This window comes from Pararge aegeria, chromosome Z (genome assembly GCF_905163445.1).
Source record: "Pararge aegeria chromosome Z, ilParAegt1.1, whole genome shotgun sequence".
Lineage (NCBI taxonomy): Eukaryota > Metazoa > Arthropoda > Insecta > Lepidoptera > Nymphalidae > Pararge > Pararge aegeria.
The window spans coordinates 14,732,463-14,749,995 of NC_053208.1; the positions used below are offsets into that span (position 1 = coordinate 14,732,463).

General features: G+C 36.3%; 1 protein-coding gene across 3 annotated transcripts in view; it reads right to left on the reverse strand.

The window, feature by feature from the left end:
* The window catches only part of LOC120636522 (anion exchange protein 3), a 93,974-nt gene that overhangs the window by 14,966 nt on the left and 61,475 nt on the right, over positions 1–17,533 (reverse strand). For 2 of the 3 annotated variants that reach the window (XM_039908035.1, XM_039908034.1), the window contains exons 3-4: positions 16,025–16,101; positions 9,504–9,646 (exon numbers count right to left, since the gene is read on the reverse strand). In XM_039908035.1, coding sequence (XP_039763969.1) covers positions 9,504–9,646; positions 16,025–16,101 — 220 coding nt within the window. Of the gene's footprint in view, positions 1–6,541; positions 6,674–9,503; positions 9,647–16,024; positions 16,102–17,533 lie in introns of those variants that run through there. The other variant, XM_039908036.1, reaches the window with a different exon arrangement.

Here is a 17,533-nt window from a genome sequence, read left to right on the forward strand (position 1 = left end):
AGATGGCAATGTGTGTATTGTCGTAATATATTTATAAAAAAATAAAAAGTTATTACACCACCAACTACGGCCTTCAGACAGGAACATAGCAATGCTGCTTAGCGGCGGTAATAAGCATGGCAACACCTTCCCAGACGAGCTGTCACAAAAAGCTATACTGTTACTAAAGCCAGTTCTATACGGCCATGGTTTATGGATAAAAATGGTAGAAAATTTAATTTAATATAATTTATTCGAGCTTGCCATGTGACGCCATACAAATTATTTTTCACACAAATGGCATTAAATGAACCTAAAAACATCGCTATTTACTTTGCTCTCATGTATTTTGTTTAATTTTAAAGTTGTATGCCTCTTTAAAACAAGCGCATAATATCATAATGGATGTAGAATAAAAATAAGTTTCTATTACGCTAAAAAACGATCACTCTGTAATTTAAATTCAATATCAAATATACCTAATGCCAAACTGCAATGGATTAAAGGAATAAATGATGAATCCTTTGGAAATAATGATACTGTTGTAAATGATAGGATTATGCATGCATAATGAAATAAATCCGATACCTTTACGCAGCTGCTACCTCCAGGTAGGTAGTATAAATAAAAAAACAACCGAATGAATGTTCATAAAAGTATTAAGTTTCTATCGTGGAGTGCAGTATCTACGTATTAATTTCCTACATCATTAATACAAAGTGCGCTTTTGCACCCGACGATCGATTGATATCCCAGGCCAACGCTGGATATATGGAGTAGACTGAGACGAAATGCCATCGGTACACGTTTTGCAGACCACGTGTAAACTATGTCGTCGGTGGTGCTGCCTTTTCGAGGATTTATGATGCCACCGCATAAATTCGAACTATATATTTTTTGTTACTGGTTCTTAGTGTTTAGCAGTGGCGTGCATAGAGGGTATGCACAGGGTATGCAGATGATATAAAATAAAGAAAATCTCCAGTACAAGTTATAGATACTTAAGGATGGATTTTTATAGCTATGTTTTTTATATACTGGAGATTTTTATTTCATATCATCTGCATACCCTCTATGCACGCTACTGGTGTTTAGTATAATCATTTATCATCTTAGTGGTTGATAATGGTTTTTTTTTAAAGCTACACGACGCTCTGCAACCATAGGGACTATTTACACTTAAAACCGACTAGGCTGAATGAAAACACTAAATTGTGTATTTATGTTATTCGTTTCAACATTTTTGTACCACTTGACTGGACAATGAGTGGACTCATCACACAACATATTTTATATTATATGGCATAAAGCTCACATTTCAATCATTTACTTTGAGTCGAGTGGAACTGGGTCGACTTGATGTGCGAAGGCCATTATTCTGCTTTGTGTACAATACTAGTGTTTTCTATAGAGACGCATTCCATGAACATTTCCGTAGCTTTTCAGCTATACACAACAAAATAAACAATCATAGAATAGGTACATGTGTTTTACCATCGTTATTCGAAGTGTGATGACGACTGAACAACTACAACTTCAACTAATCAGCGCTAAAGCTTATTGCTCAAGCAACCATTGAAACAGCCTTGACTGATTAAGTGCCAGGTGAAAATAGAGCATTAAGTACTTCAAAATCACTTAATCAGCGCTTTAAGCAGCTAATAGAAGAGGACCTAAAGCAAAAGCTAATGGAGCTGAGTAGGTGTTAGTCCCGTCCTATTGGATAGAAGCAGGCGTTACTTTGCGGAAATCCATAATATATTATGAAAATTAAGCTTAATTTGCTATACTCCGCGAACAGCAGCAGAATCTGTATGGTGTAATTTATAATTACTTCAATCCGTATACTCCACACCAAACAGATCCTCGATCCGTCCTATTGGCTACATAATCGGCAAGCGTGAAAAACGTAAGAACGACAAATCGCGTTGTGTGCAGCGTGTCGTTACCGCAAATCGTGTATTGTATGAACACCCTTAGAGCCCAGGTAGTGAAATTAAAAACCGACTGTTACAGTTATTAAATTGAAAACTGGACTCAAATGAATCAAAAACTTTTCTGAACAAACAAATACGTAGAATGGAAAAAGCCGAAATAGTTACCAACAGAATACTCTGCTCGTAACTTTCCAACGTTACACTAAAGTCATATTATAAATACCAAGTTTAATGCTTTACTTATATTTTTCCACTTTTGCTTATAGCAGAACCTATTTTTAAATAAACATCTATTGTGTGAGCTTAGGTTACTACTTTAAAACGATCTCTGTTCATTTTATATTAAAGTCAAGCAATTCTGTGTCTTTAGTCTGTTATTCCCTTACTACGTTCTAGGTTCGAGTTGTTTTTGAAAAGGTATCGAAACGCTAGAATGTAAATTTTTAAACTTGTTTTCATTGTTTTCAAGTTCAAATTTAAACCAAAATCCTAGAGCTACTGGTTTTGGCAGAACATTTGTAAAATGAAAATCTGTAGTACAAAATTTGTAATACAGGTACGAACTAAGCTCTAAACCCCGCTCGCCGTGCCTAGCATTGGAAGATTAATTAGGATAATGATAAATTAGGTGAGTTAATTAATTATACAAACGAGGCACTCGTCTAGTGGTAAGCATGATCAGCTACAATACCTTTAGTACGAGATTAGTATGGACGCTATGGTAAACTCGTTTTAGAATACCGAAACACTGGAACCTGGAGTAAAACATAACTAATCGTTGATGTATTATAGCTCACAATTCTACAGCTAGTAATTTTTGCAGAACGAATGAAATTAGGCTTATTTTGCAGAGAAATTTTAATGTTTCGATGAACTTTCACCCACCCGACAAATAAATGTCGCCAAGCAGTTCTTGTACGATGCCATCTAGAAACCGACAAGGGGTTAATAACTGCTGTACCGCCAACACGTCAGCCTGCAGTATTTTAGACTGCATCGACGTCTACCACCAGATTATATTGCAGTCAAGTGTTAACTTGTAGAAGAATACTCGAGACTCGGAATGCACCCATGTACCCAGTGCCGTGGAGGGTGAATGCTTTAAAGCCATGGCCCAAAAATAGAACTATGGAACGTGGAATGGATGAATGGCAGTGGAACATGTTTAGTCTCCACATTTCCGGATATCCTCGGCAACATGGGCTACCTGCTAGGCTTCTGGAACAAGCTTGACGTGAAGCTAAACGGGAGAAGTTCGAAGTATTACAAACGAAAAGCTTACGTGCCGAAAACGGCACAGTGAAGAAAAAGAAGGCTGAATATGGAGTTGATATTAAATCAAAATATAAAACTAATATGATTATTTTAGCGAAGGCACCAAATTACATATTTAAAAACGACTCTACTACCTCGCACTTTCAAATCACTTACTAAGGGTACTGATATGTAATAATGTATTTGGACTACTTTACAAATTAAATACTAAGCTGTAAAAGGTGATGACAGGAAATACAGTTTTGCACGCCTCATAAGCGAAGCGTTGAGGTGGGTATCACTGTCAGTTTACGCACACCAAGTGATTCTCCAACTTAAAATGTTACTTTTTTTATCCTTTATTGCTTTTACGAGTGAATATAAATAGAAGATAAATACAATTTTAAACACTCATTATATTTTTAAATCTCTTTTTATTATTTAAACTAATTAAAAAATTGTTTAAAAAAGTTCTGTCGAGGACGTCCGGTTGTCTGTATGTGCGGATCCCTTATCTTGTGGTCACGATAAGGAGCGAAAAATTTCACTTAACGAGTTGGTTTTTTTTATAGGCTTAAGTATTTTGAGGAATAGAAGCCTATTAATTTTCACGGTATAATTCAATTTAGTTTAATTATTATTTACAAATAATCTCAATTTTATTGTAATGAATGAGATTATGAGGCGTGCACTTTTGGATTTTCCAACTATTTAAGGATACTTCCTGAGCCTGGCTATTGATCGTGACAATCTATACCGGATTATTTGTAACTTTCGCCAGGTAATTTGATATTGTGCCCTTTGGATATAACTTTGAGTGCACGGTTGGCTTAGCAACGCTAGTCCATCGTATTGACAATTTCCCTCCGCTTCTAAAGTATGGCCTTTCCATTGCCAAACTGCCATAAACTGAGAGCTATATAACTACATAAAGTATAGAACCTCAATAACAAATTAATAAATGTCAAGTATTTATACATATTTCTCGTTATCAACTTTAATGAGTTTTATGGGTTCAAACTCATCAATGGTAAACAAATGCGGGCTCACGAATGAAATAAAACATCCAATGCCAAAACCATTTATTGGTATTTCTTATAGTGCAGTGGTAACGCAAGGACGTGGGGTGCAGATAGCGCGAAGTGTGTCTGTGTGAGGTGGCCGGAACGTTTGGGCCGGTCGGAATACTAATGGAGCGAGACGCTCAATCTGTCTATGCCATTGGATTAAAATACAACGCTGGAGTAATTAAGTTTAGCTAGTCTAGGTTGATTGCGATTCGCACCATTTCTTTGGGTAAATTGTAACAACAAAACCCGACGACATTGACCTTAGTTTTGCCACCGGCGGCTTTATAGGAATATGTAGAAGACTTGCACCCGCGCGTGTTCTCTGTAACTTTTGGCAACACACCGATGGCATGTCCTTGACTTTCGTATTCGCTCAGTCGCGATATCGGCTGAGTTTAAGTTTCTGACTTAGTGCGGCCGTCAAAGTTTTTCAACATGTACCGAGATGCGAAGTCACCGACAATAAAGCCACCGCGCCGGGATGATTTTGACGCAGTGGTGAGCACAGTGAATTTATTAGTGGGAGGTCCCGGGTTTGGTTCTCCGGTGGAGAAAGATTGGGGATATGATTTCTGTATTTTCACTGATCTTTACTGGTGGGAAGCTGGGCCAGGCTACACTACCGTCAAAATGCCGCGTAGAAAACGATTAGCAATGGGTGTAATATAACTGCCATACCCCTAAGAGGTTAGCCCGCTACTATCTTAGGTTGTATCAACACGTACCACCTTGAAATTGGAGTCAACTTATAGAAGAATAAAAAAATAAAAAAAGTGGCGGCGGTCTTAGTGTTCAGACTTATATATACTGTGACATGAATATTTAGCGTAACTATAAATATTAATGTCACAGTCTATATGTTAATAATCTTAATATTTATTATTAACATATTTGTATAGAGAGGAAAAAACTATTCAATGGACAAAATCAAACCACTTGCGCTCCGTCCAACGCTGTAGTAGACAGTAGGACTAGGTATACGTTTAATCATGAATCATTTACTGTCTTTTGTACATTAAACATAATCGACTTACGTTGATTTTGTCTCTTTTAAAATAAAACGCTCATTTAATAAGAACCGGACGGTAAAATAAATGTGATATTGTCATAGGGTGAATTATTCTACGATTTTAAATAAGCTTTCAATACACTTAAGTAAGTAGCTTTCTCAATTAATTAATTCAAGTTTTAATTTCTTTTTATTCCAATACAAGCTAGTCCTTGACTGCAATACCTCCTGGTGGTAAGTGACGATGCTGTCAAAACTTGTATGGCCAACGTGCTACACCAAATCCTTCCCACTACCTCTTCGTTTTGGTTTTTAATGATTATTTTAGTGATGGTGATATTGAGCAACTAGTGAGCAGACGACTCTCTGACTATCATGACAAGAGCTACTCGTATATGAACAGTTTTCAGTAGTCTAGTCCAACCAGTGGATTTCGATAGTCGATTTTAGCATCAAATGGCAAGAGGACTTTGCTTAAATTGATCAAAGCATACCAACAGCGCGGATACCTCTAGTTCTGTAACTTCGATATTAAATATCTATGAAGATGTCTCCAACTGTAACTAAAACGCTTTAATAAATTAAAAATAGTCGTAAAATAGAGCGTGCAATTTCATTCAGTCCCAATGGAGAGCACTTCACTGCACTTACTATTCTACCTCCGGTACGGTACCACTTAATTATTATTCCGTTTTATAATATTTATTGGTAAAAGTGAACTCAGATAGAAAAACGGTCGCATATTTTCCTTAGAAAATGTTTTCACTGGGAACGTTTGTGGGTGATATTGAATTCCTTTATGGAGCATTCTGATAAGGAGGGTATTGAACGAGGTGGGCATTAAAGTAGGCAAATGATTTATAATGTAAAATCTTCTCTAATAGAAACCTTAAGGTAGGCAGTGCTCATTAAAAAATTAAACCGAAAATTATGGTATTCAGAAATGAAGATTTTAATCGAATCGATCTTGGTGAATATGATTTGGCGCAGATCAAATTGCTTAATAGAGAAAAAGTACAGCAAGCTATTTATATATCTACTCAAATAGTCAAATTTAAACAGCTACGCGTGTACAACCATATTAATTAAATAATTATTTCCATGAAAGACATTTGACTGCAGTTGTTGTCTGGAAGTCATCACCTTGTTTATAGCCACTTCTTTCGGTACTAAGTACCTACTTTATTATGTGAAGATTTTAAATTTTATATGATATGCCTGATTAACGCCTACCTTGCGCACGCCACTGTGCTAATATGATGTGACGTGAACGTGTGGTGCATGGCACTCACCGTGTTTCCTGCACATCGGAAGATCGCGCATACGTTACAGGCATTATACCGTGCGGGAAACAAACACAAGGTCAGCGGAATCAAAACAGAACAAAACACGGCCAGTTCACCCAGAGGTTTAACTCGACGCCGCCTACATACGATTGTGAAGTAAGCTCGAGCTTGACTTACTTCAGAATTAGGTACAATGCCAAAGTCACGCGACTACTATTTTTGTCCCATCCAGGTGACACTTCCGCGCTTGTACGTCGAACGTCGCTTTTGCCGGAGCCAGCCAACGTTCGCGTTTAGCTAATCTTTTTCAGATCTCAAACATTATAATAAAATACTCTTTTGTATACTCTTTTACAGGTTAATAGTAGGTAGGTAACTCTGACTTTAAGTAATTTTTATCTGAATGTATTTATAGGTAACTACTTTAAGTATTGACCCTCGTGTTTGTTCGCTTAGATTTGTTTTTAAAGTTTATATCAGAAAGTGGAGTATTATAGGGCAATATGTGTTTTTATGTATCGGTATATCAATGTATTTGTGTGTATGTATGTGGCATCGTAGTTCTCAAATGAATGGAACTATTTTTCAAATTCCCTTTTTTTTCGATTGAAAGCTGGCATTATGTAGATGCATAGTAATAGCTTATTTAGATCTGTTTAAATATCATTCTCTCATTTACTACTTGACAACACGGCCTAGTTTTAAGGCCCAAAATCCGTATGCCCGATTTATTTGGAATTTTGTGGTAGGTATTATAAAAACATGGTAACCTTGAGTTATAAATTTATTATAGACATACAACCCCTCTGAAACTTATTTTATTTATTTATTAAAGGAATACCAACAGCTTGTTCACTATACATATTAAAGGAAATGTTATCTATATTTTTGTTCGTAATCAGTTTGACAAGCCACTTCAGATTTTAACACAACGCACTATAGTAAAGGAAACAAAAAAAAGTTAAACAAAAGTACTAATACTACAATATAAAAAAAAAAAAGTGTCGGAGTGTAACCTTTACGCGATTGAAGTAAAACTTTTATCATTATTTATTGATGTTCCTGGGACTCCGCCATTTTATTTAATATTCACTATTTTATTTTATATTTTATTTAAAATTCATTAATATCACTTCCACTACTTTATAAATATTTTCATTTGTTAAATAGAATAATTGGGAGTAGAAAACCGAAGGTAACATCAGCACATTTCAATATAACCTTGTCATTGAATATTACAGAATGTCGCAACCGTCAGAAATTGTATAAATAATTTAATTAATTAATTTATTAAAACAAGTATATTTCGAGATTTTCAAAAAACTTTGCAATTTAATTTTTTTTTAACATTGAATTTTTATTCACTTTGCTATTCACAATTGATCCGTTTGAAAATATTGGAAATAAATAATCCTAAGTGATTGTGATATATGCCACTTAACTGGCGTATAAGTCAAGTAGCGTGGAGTATATGACATATAGGTACTTACGACCAATCCAATAATTATTTTTAAACAGCGGAAACTACACGGACGTCTGACGTAAGCGTTACTTCCAAGTGAAAAAAATCTGAGTTACTCCCTAGTCGCGCCTAAAGAAGTTTTACTTTAAATAAACTAAAAATTATGATCCAAAAGTGCAGTTGGGATTGCTTGACAAAGCTAAGTAATAGCACGTTGGAAATCATTCGGCTTTTGATAAAATAAATCAATATTCTTATTGCGCGAGCAAGATATAAACTCAATTTAGGTGATTTAGAGCGGCATCCCTACCCATGTTCGTTCTACCGCCGCGCTGTTTTCATAAAATGTTTTACGAGTAACAAATCTAGGTTTTTCTTAGCAGACTAAGATAGGGTATGCAAAAGTTCAGGAGCTTCCAAGTTACCATTTACAAGCTTGTGCAACAAGTCATATCAGCAATGCACCGTGGGTCACCGAGGGAAAGCATGTGGAAGTGTCTCAGTTTTAAAAGCAAGGACGCGATTACAAAAAAAAGATTTTACTTCTTAGACCAGGGTGCGTTTGGAACCCTCGGGCCTCGTAGCTTTAGTTGGTTATTGCCAACATCTCACTAACGTGTTACACATTTCTCATGTAATGTGAACATCATAAGTGCCATCTATGGGCCCATAGATGGCACTTGAATAAGGATATTTTTGACTTTGACTTTTGACTATAGGCTAAGAATTATTTGAAAAACGTGCGCTGGACTCTTATTGCAGACATAGCTCGTTCCGGATAAATAGAAGGGCTCATATCGGGGTGCATTTAATTTTCCTCCTTCAGTGTTTAATTTCTTTAACAAACCTCCTTTTTAATATTAAAAATTCGAAATCGTGTTTGTTTGTTTGCCCTTCCTTCATGTCTTAACTTAGCAACCAATTCGATTCGATTTTTCGCACAGAGCTACTTAATAATATGTAAATTGTACACTAAATTACACTATTCTACAAGTCAACCAACCCATTTCATTTGATACCCCATAATGAGGGTAAGAAGGGTGAAAAATTTATATCGCTATTCTGTGAATCAATCTAGGATTTGGCTTGTCATAGTGTATTCTACTAGTGGCTTTCATTTGATGCCCATATTGAGACAGTTGGGAAATAATATATGTATAATCCTCCATTTTATGGCGGCCATTTGGACCGATTTTCATCAAACATGGCTAAAAACATTCCCGACTAATTATCCTTTCAAGCAAAAGAATAAGATTAAAATCGGTTCATCCGTTCGCGAAATACGATGCCACAGACGAACACACACACCCACATGTGCGTGCGCGCGTATAACTTCTAACTCCCCGTCTTAACTTCTCCTTCTAACTTATGCGACGGGGTTTAAAATGTCAGTTGGCTACTTTTTATCCCAGGAACACAAACGGTTCCTACGGGATTTATAAAAAACCTAATAAAGGCGGACGCAGAATGCGGCCGACAGCTAGTAGGTACAAAATAAATACTCACGCGTGCCTCTGGTTTCGACGCTCGTCACTCGCATCGTCCATGGGATCTATCGGTGCTGCAGCTCTGTCACCGTCGAATTGCACGTGGCGGTCATCTTCACGAAGGCTGCCCGGTGACCCTGATCCAGACCATTGCCCCGACATCTGATGGAAGAAGGAGCTATGTATCGCATTATTCTTCCAAAGAAATTCTTAATCCGAGCCCGGAGTTAAAAATTTAGCGATATTCAACCCGATGTGAAGTCGTCTGTTGAGCTTTTTATCACTAACTCGTGATCGGTATAAAAGATTCATAAAGCACGTCAATCCGCATGAGAACAAATGGTGTGTGTTAAGACTAATGGTAAATATAAACTAAAAATTAAGTAACATTTTAAGTTACATATATCACTACACTACTTACATACAGTAATTGGTTACGTCTTCAACTCTCATAAACATAGTAGACCTAACTTTCCCAAGATAACATGTAAGTTTATAGCGATTTATTTCTAAAGAGAAAATAGCGCTAATGGCCCGTGATTAGCCCGTAATGGCGTATGAATTTTTATAAAAGCTTATGATTTTATTTTATAACTTTTCCAGAGTATGTATGTATTTATAAAAGAACTACCTGACAAACCTTTAGCTTTTATTGAGCAACCATTTTTAGTTTTGTGAGTAATCCTAGAACAATAAACGTTTTACGTTTCATTAATTAAAAGTTCATCTCATTTCCGTAATGAAAGGTACAGATATTTCATTTGGCAGAATCGATTGACATCCCATTTGCAAAACATACATAGTCTGTTAAATGTAGCATTGCGGTGAGTTTATTTCCGTATAGACCTAAGTATTGCAGCGTTTATGTTACTGACAGAATGAAGCCTTTCAATACTTCACAAACAGATATTTGCAAACAAGCAACTATTAGCTTACGGACGCAACAATTAAGTCTACAATTATGAATTTTAGGTAGTATTGAAATAGTTCATGCATTAGCTGTACCTACATAAAATTATTAAATTATTTTCTTTTTCAAAAATATATATTTATACAACGAGATCATAATTATTATTTATCTACTCACTAATACGTACACTATTTACCTACCTAAAAGCGCCCAGTGGGTAGGACTTCTACATCACTTTCGGGGAGCAGAGTTCGAATCCTAGTAAGCACCTTTATTTTTTCTTAGTTATCTGCGTTTTAAACAATTAATATCGCTTGCTTCAACGGTGAAGGAAAACTTCGCGAGGAAACCTGCATGCCTGAGAATTCTCAAAGTGGTTTGGCGACACCTATACGCACTGGGCGAGCGTAGTGGTCTACATCTTCAACCCCTTCTCGTTTTGGGAGGAGACCCGTGCCTTGTAGTGTGCCGGTAATAGGTTGATATGATGATGCATTCGGGGCATAAATGTAGATTTAAGGAGTTCCTATCTAAACGATAGAATTCAAAAGTTGTCGTTAATGGAAAGCGGACTAACGGCTCATTTGTGGGAAAAGGTGTCCCTAAGGGGTCTATATTAGGACCTTTTCTGTTCCGCATTTACATTAATGACCTTCCTTAAGTATGTCAATCACGGGATAGTATCGTTTATTGATGATACATCACTGATGTTTAAAATTAAACGATGCGAAACAAATCTTGACGATGTAAACAAATGTCTCGCTAAAGTAGTAGAATGGTTTGAGGCCAAAACTTGTGTTTTTAGTTACTTTCATAGCATTATGTCCTACGGCATATTATTTAGGGGTAATGCTGGTGATATTGATTCTATTTTGTACTGCAGAAGAGGGCTGTTTGTGCAATATATAAAATTGGCCCAAGTGATTCTATAAGAGGGTCTTTAAGAGATAAATTTAAAGAAGCCAAAATTATGTCAGTGCATAATTAATACATATTTAAATTTAAATTTATGTAAATAAAAATATTTCAAAATTTAAAGGGAAAGTGGACTGTCGCCACATTAATAATAAAATAAAATTTTACTTCAGTTCACTAGGCTGCATAAAATTAGTAATTTAAGTGTAATTGTATATCATTTTATAACAAATTACCAGATGAAGTCCTGGAGATGTCTCTTAATAAGTTCAAAGTTATATAAAACGTAAGCTTATAGAAAAATGCTATTATTATATTAAGGATTACATGAATGTTTAAAAGCTTGGGTATTAATTGCTCTAACTTCATAACTAAATATTAATTCGACTGTGAGATGGTAATAACAAAAAAAAAACTCCTCCTAGATTTAGTTTTAAGTTAACAAATGTAGTTATCACCATCACTTACCATTAGTGGTAGCATGTTATATGTATAAACGCTTCATAAGTGACTGTGAAAAGGTGTACCTACATGAATACATTTATCAGAAATACATATTTGAATTTGATGTTCATGATGATACCAACTTCATGTAACATAAGTATATTTTTAGCAATAGATAAACTATCAAAATTTAAAGAAAAATATCCTATAACATACAAGCAACAGGTCACATTTCTTACGGGAGAAAACCCAAGCAACAGATGGTCCGGGCTCCACAGCGACGAACCTCCTCACTATTTGTAGCGTCTCAAGTAGTTCTTAAACCGATTCTTAATCCAACGGGCGAACGATGTTCTCGAAACTTTATCTATGCTTATATTTTATACAGGAAAAATTTGATATATTGTATATATTTGCGTTTATATTCGCAGCGAGTAACATAGGATTTATTTTAGTTAAGTTTTAATAAGATATCAGCCGGAAAAAATGGTATTTTTGAAAGAAATATACGAGTAGCTACTTATACTAAAAAGCTGCTTTATCTTCGAGCGCTGGCTAATTTAATGAAATATTGAACTTTTAAATACAAATTATAAAACAAAATTAGATTTTATTTTTAGGATTATAAAATATATACAACTGCATTGTATAATTTAAATCATAGCCTGCTTTACAAGAAAATATATAATTATTATTAAAAAAAAATTAAGAATTGAATTATCAAACAGAAACAAAAATAATATCTACCATAAAACGTGAAATAATTTTCCTTACATTGAAAGGTAAACGAACGTAAGTAGGTGAGATTTTAAACAAACCACTGGTAGTTTTCAATTTACACGAGACCTCTCTGTGAAAATCGAATAGCTTGGTAGCCAGCTAGAAGTCGACTAGGGCAAGTATCGTTGTTGTATGGTATTGACCTTGAAACGCAGATTGTTTCCATATTGATCCGAGAAAAATGACGTGTTAGAACACAAAGCACGCAAAGCATTGTCGTGCTTTGTCGACGATATCACCGATGACACCGCCAACCTTCCCCATGCACACAATAACCAAATGAAATATTCAAAGAAATACTAGGTAGTTACATTATTATCTTTTCAATGCGTCTTAGGTTTTTGTACTCTCAGGCATTCAGTCTTGTTTTGTAATATTTGGCTCTTTCTACCGCAACGGAAAGGTTTTTTTTTTCTGTTTTTATTACCCTTACGTCGGTGCAGTAATGTAAGGGTATTACTGCACCGACTTACAGGGGAAAGTGAAACCTCCAAAGTCGTACAATTGTTCATGTCGGTACCAACTAGGAGTACCTAGTGTATCTGATTAATAACAGTATCATATATTTTTTTCATTTCATTATAAGATGAAGTCGGCGCCACACACAACTTGGCAAAACTTCATCAGCGTTGTTTCAGTTTTGTTGACTTTCCCGAGCGAACTGTCGGTTTTCCCGGGATAAAAAGTATTCTTTATCATCTCCAAGATGAGTTACTTCAAATTCATATTTCACCTAGATCACCTTAACTGTGAATCCGCGCCTAGGAATCCAGCACTATCTTTTTAAATCTCTCGAAACCGTTACCTTGTTGATTCTCCACGATAAAAAGTGCCGTCTGTTCGTCTCCAGGATACAAGATATCTCTGCATTTATTCATCAAGAACGGAGCAATGGTACATAAAACCTACGCCCACACTCTCACATTTGTTAGTATGGATGATGAGTACCAAAGGGTTGGAATTGAAATTACGGCAATTAACTAATTGGTAAAATCTACAGTGTGGTTTAGGATGCACTTTAGATAATGGAAATTGTTCTTTTATCCACATAAATCATAACTACAATTTTAAATCAAAACATTTACCTATAAATATGCTTTTAAGGGATTATACTTTTTCACAAAGTATTTAACGTAAATTTATGGAATCGTAATACTATTATGAAAGATTAAAAAAAAATGGGCGCATACATATTCTTTTATTTTAAATATATGTGTTATACTTAAATATATATACAATATGTATTTACACATATTCAGAAGGTAAACTTCTTTATCGGCATCACATTTTTCGGTCATGCGTCACATTTTTCCGTTACGCGCCATCTTTGTCACTTTTTTTAACAACACGATCTAGATTTGATAACATGTATAATTAGGCAAATTAGTAGCTTCAGCATTATGTTTGTAAATTTGAAAACATAAATTAGGGGCACTGAAAAGCTTTTATATATATTTTATGATATATATAAAAGCTTTTATGATATTTGGACAAGAGCTTGGTTGTGATCACATTCTCATGCAGGCAGAGGTGTGCATGTGGTATTTGTCCAAGCCCAATATCCGACTTTATTTACAGTAATACGTTACGGACCAAGCAGATGGCCCACCTGATGGTAAGTGGAAAACCGTCGCCTATATACAGAGGGAACACTTAGCAGAGAATGCAAGGAGCACGCCCGAAATAAGCATGGCGATAGTTGGTTCTTCGCCGGACAAGCTCTGTCACAATAAGATCTACTACCTTCGACGACCGAGTGGCGCAGTGGGCAGCGACCCTGCTTTCTGAGTCCAAGGTTGTGGGTTCGATTCCCACAACTGGAAAATGTTTGTGTGATGAGCATGAATGTTTTTCAGTGTCTGGGTGTTTATCTGTATATTATAAGTATTTATGTGTATTATATTCATAAAAAAATATTCATCAGCTATCTTAGTACCCATAACAGCTACGCTTACTTTGGGGCTAGATGGCGATGTGTGTATTGTCGTAGTATATTTTAATTTTATTTACCACTACTAATACTAGAACTCATAAAGTGCACGACATTGAATACGTGGTATAAACAAAAGCTCGAAAGGTATTTAAATAAGGGAGAAACTACGCATGGAAGCGGATCCTTAAGATGTCTTGCAGTTTAATGTGCGATCAAAGAAATAATTTCATATCAAACTCCATTAGATCAAGTCTAGTCATGAACATGCGCAATACATACAGACAACTCAAAAGCAATATCAGTCAAAATCAAAATCAAAAAATATTTATTTCGTTTCGTTCATTAGTCGAATTTTATACAAGAGAATTGATAAGTAAAATTTAATGAGCAGTAATTATTATGTTTCAGATTTTTGACCAGCGCCAATTACATTGATTGCTTTCAGCGGTTTAGTACAACTCATGTAACAGAATTTTCACCTGCATTTCTTTTTGCCCGACTGATATAGGATATTGATTTTTGCGTATATAATATGTACCACATAGGCCACCGCTTCAAGGTGAATGTTAATGGATTTTAATAAATTAAGTAACGTTCGATTGGTCTTGGCTGCAATCACAAATCGTAGTGTTACGTGATTTTTAACGTCCGACAAAACAAAAAATGAACTAGCAACCAAACATCTACTTAAAACTTCTGACCAGGAACCGTAATGGCAAGCGCACACCGGGGATCGCATTTTTATTTAAAAATATGAATCTCTACCACGTATCAATTTGCGTTGGGAAATTATAAAAATGCCCTTGCCCTGTCGTCCACTCTGGACGCTAGAAGCTGGGCATCATCATCCTCAAACCATTACCGGTCCACTATAGGGCACAGATTTCCTCTTAGAATTAGAAAGGTTTAGGCCATAATCCAACACGCTGGCCCTGTGCTGATTGATATGCTTCACACGCCCCTGAGAACATTATGGGGAACTCTCAGGCATGCAGATTTCCTTACGATGATTACCACCGCTAAAGCAAGTTGTATTTGATCGCTTAAATTGAAAATGCATATAACGCTGACAGGTAAGAGTGTCGGGGACCCATCTCGTTCGCCCCCAATCGCGAAGCTGCTGGTCATACCGCGACTTATTATAGCGACTATGCATGCCAGAATAACATTTATTAAAAAATCTTGCAAAAATATTATACTTCAGGCACTACTATCATCCTCATTAACAAACCTTAGAAGTAAATCTTGCTACTGTATTTCTAATGTCAGTAATAATTTACAAGACAATGTAACAAATAACATAATCGCATCCATTAAATAAGTAGGTTATTTAATGGATGCGATCACGTTATTTGTTATGTTCGCAAATTAATATAATGACAAAATGCCAGGTCCGAGCGAATAATCAGGCATCAACATTGACAAGGTTCAATACTCCATTACCTATAACTTCCAACGACGACCTAATCATATTATGCAGAAATTGCCACCAGCTAGCTATTAGTTTTTCTGTGGCCTAGATATCGCAGGTCATGTAATCTGTTTATTTGAAACTTACCTGTGCATCGGAACTGGATGTGAGATTTGGTGCGCTTATCGGCGAAATCTCTGAACTGCTTGGATGACTTACAGCATCTGTGTAAAAAAAACATAGATTATATAAATATTTCATGGTCTACTGGTGCTTTATTAAGTTTCTTATTCCTTACTATGGTAGGTTTGTCCTTCGATCACGCAGCGAAAGAGCGACGGATTCAAGCAATTTGTATGGATATAGTTTACGGGGCTGAGATTGGCCATGGCCTTTTTGGCGATACTTTTTGACTGATAAAATCAACAGTTCCTGACAACAGCTAGCAGAGCAAATATAATTAAATATATTATTCATCTGGTCATACTGATTTGGCTCAATTCAAGTCTAGGAATACCTAAAGCGCACATTAAATTTAAACATCATAAATGCTCAAAGTGTGACAAAAATGGTACGCCTTCATTCAAATAACAACTTCCTTACAAAATATCTCACGTTCTACCACAGCACAAAGTTGGCAAAGCGTCTAACGACAACAACTAATGTATGGAAATAACGAGCGATTACCGCCGGCACTCTTTTTTTTTTTATTTCACTACAGGTTAGCCCTTCTACAATCTCACCCGGTGGTAAGTGATGATGCAGTCTAAGATGGTAGCGGACTGACCAGGTAGGGAGTATGGTAGTCATACCCTCAATCAGTTTCTACGCGACATCACAACGGAACACTTAATCGCTTTGGGCACGTCTTTGTCGGTAGTGTGGTAACTAGCTACGGCCAAAGCCACCCTAGACCAGACCAGAGAAAATTCAGAAATTATAAATTCTCAAATTGCCCCTGTCCGGAATCGAACCCAGGTTGCGCGAGGGAGACAGGGACACGATGTTTTTTATCAGTCAAATAGTACATAGTAAAATATATTGTGTGTTTTTTCACAGCACGTTGTTATTAGTAATATTTCCGGCGTAGTAGTATTAAAGTGCAGGCTTATCCATTGTTATAAGTATCATATCGGTTGCCCGTGATTTTGTTTGCGTACAATTTTTTGATTTTGTTTGATGACTTACGGATCAGAGACATGGTCGCTAACTATGGGCCTCATAAGAAGGCTCAGAGTCACTCAGCGGGCGATGGAGAGAGCTATGTTAGGAGTATCTCTACGTGATCAAATCAGAAATGAGGAGATCCGTAGAAGAACTAGAGTTACCGACATAGCTCAGCGAGTTGCGAAGCTGAAGTGGCAATGGGCGGGGCACATAGCTCGGAGAACCGATGGACGTTGGGGTCTTAAGGTGCTGGAATGGCGACCCCGCACCGGTAAACGCAGCGTAGGTCGGCCCCAAACGAGGTGGACAGATGACATCAGGCGAGTAGCTGGGAGCCGTTGGAGGCAAGCGGCCCAGGACCGTGCATTGTGGAACTCCCTACAAAAGACCTATGTCCAGCAGTGGACGTCAATTGGTTTAGATGATGATGATGATGACAATTTCACGGAAAAGTTGAGCCCCAAAAATAATTTTTAGATTATAGGTGGC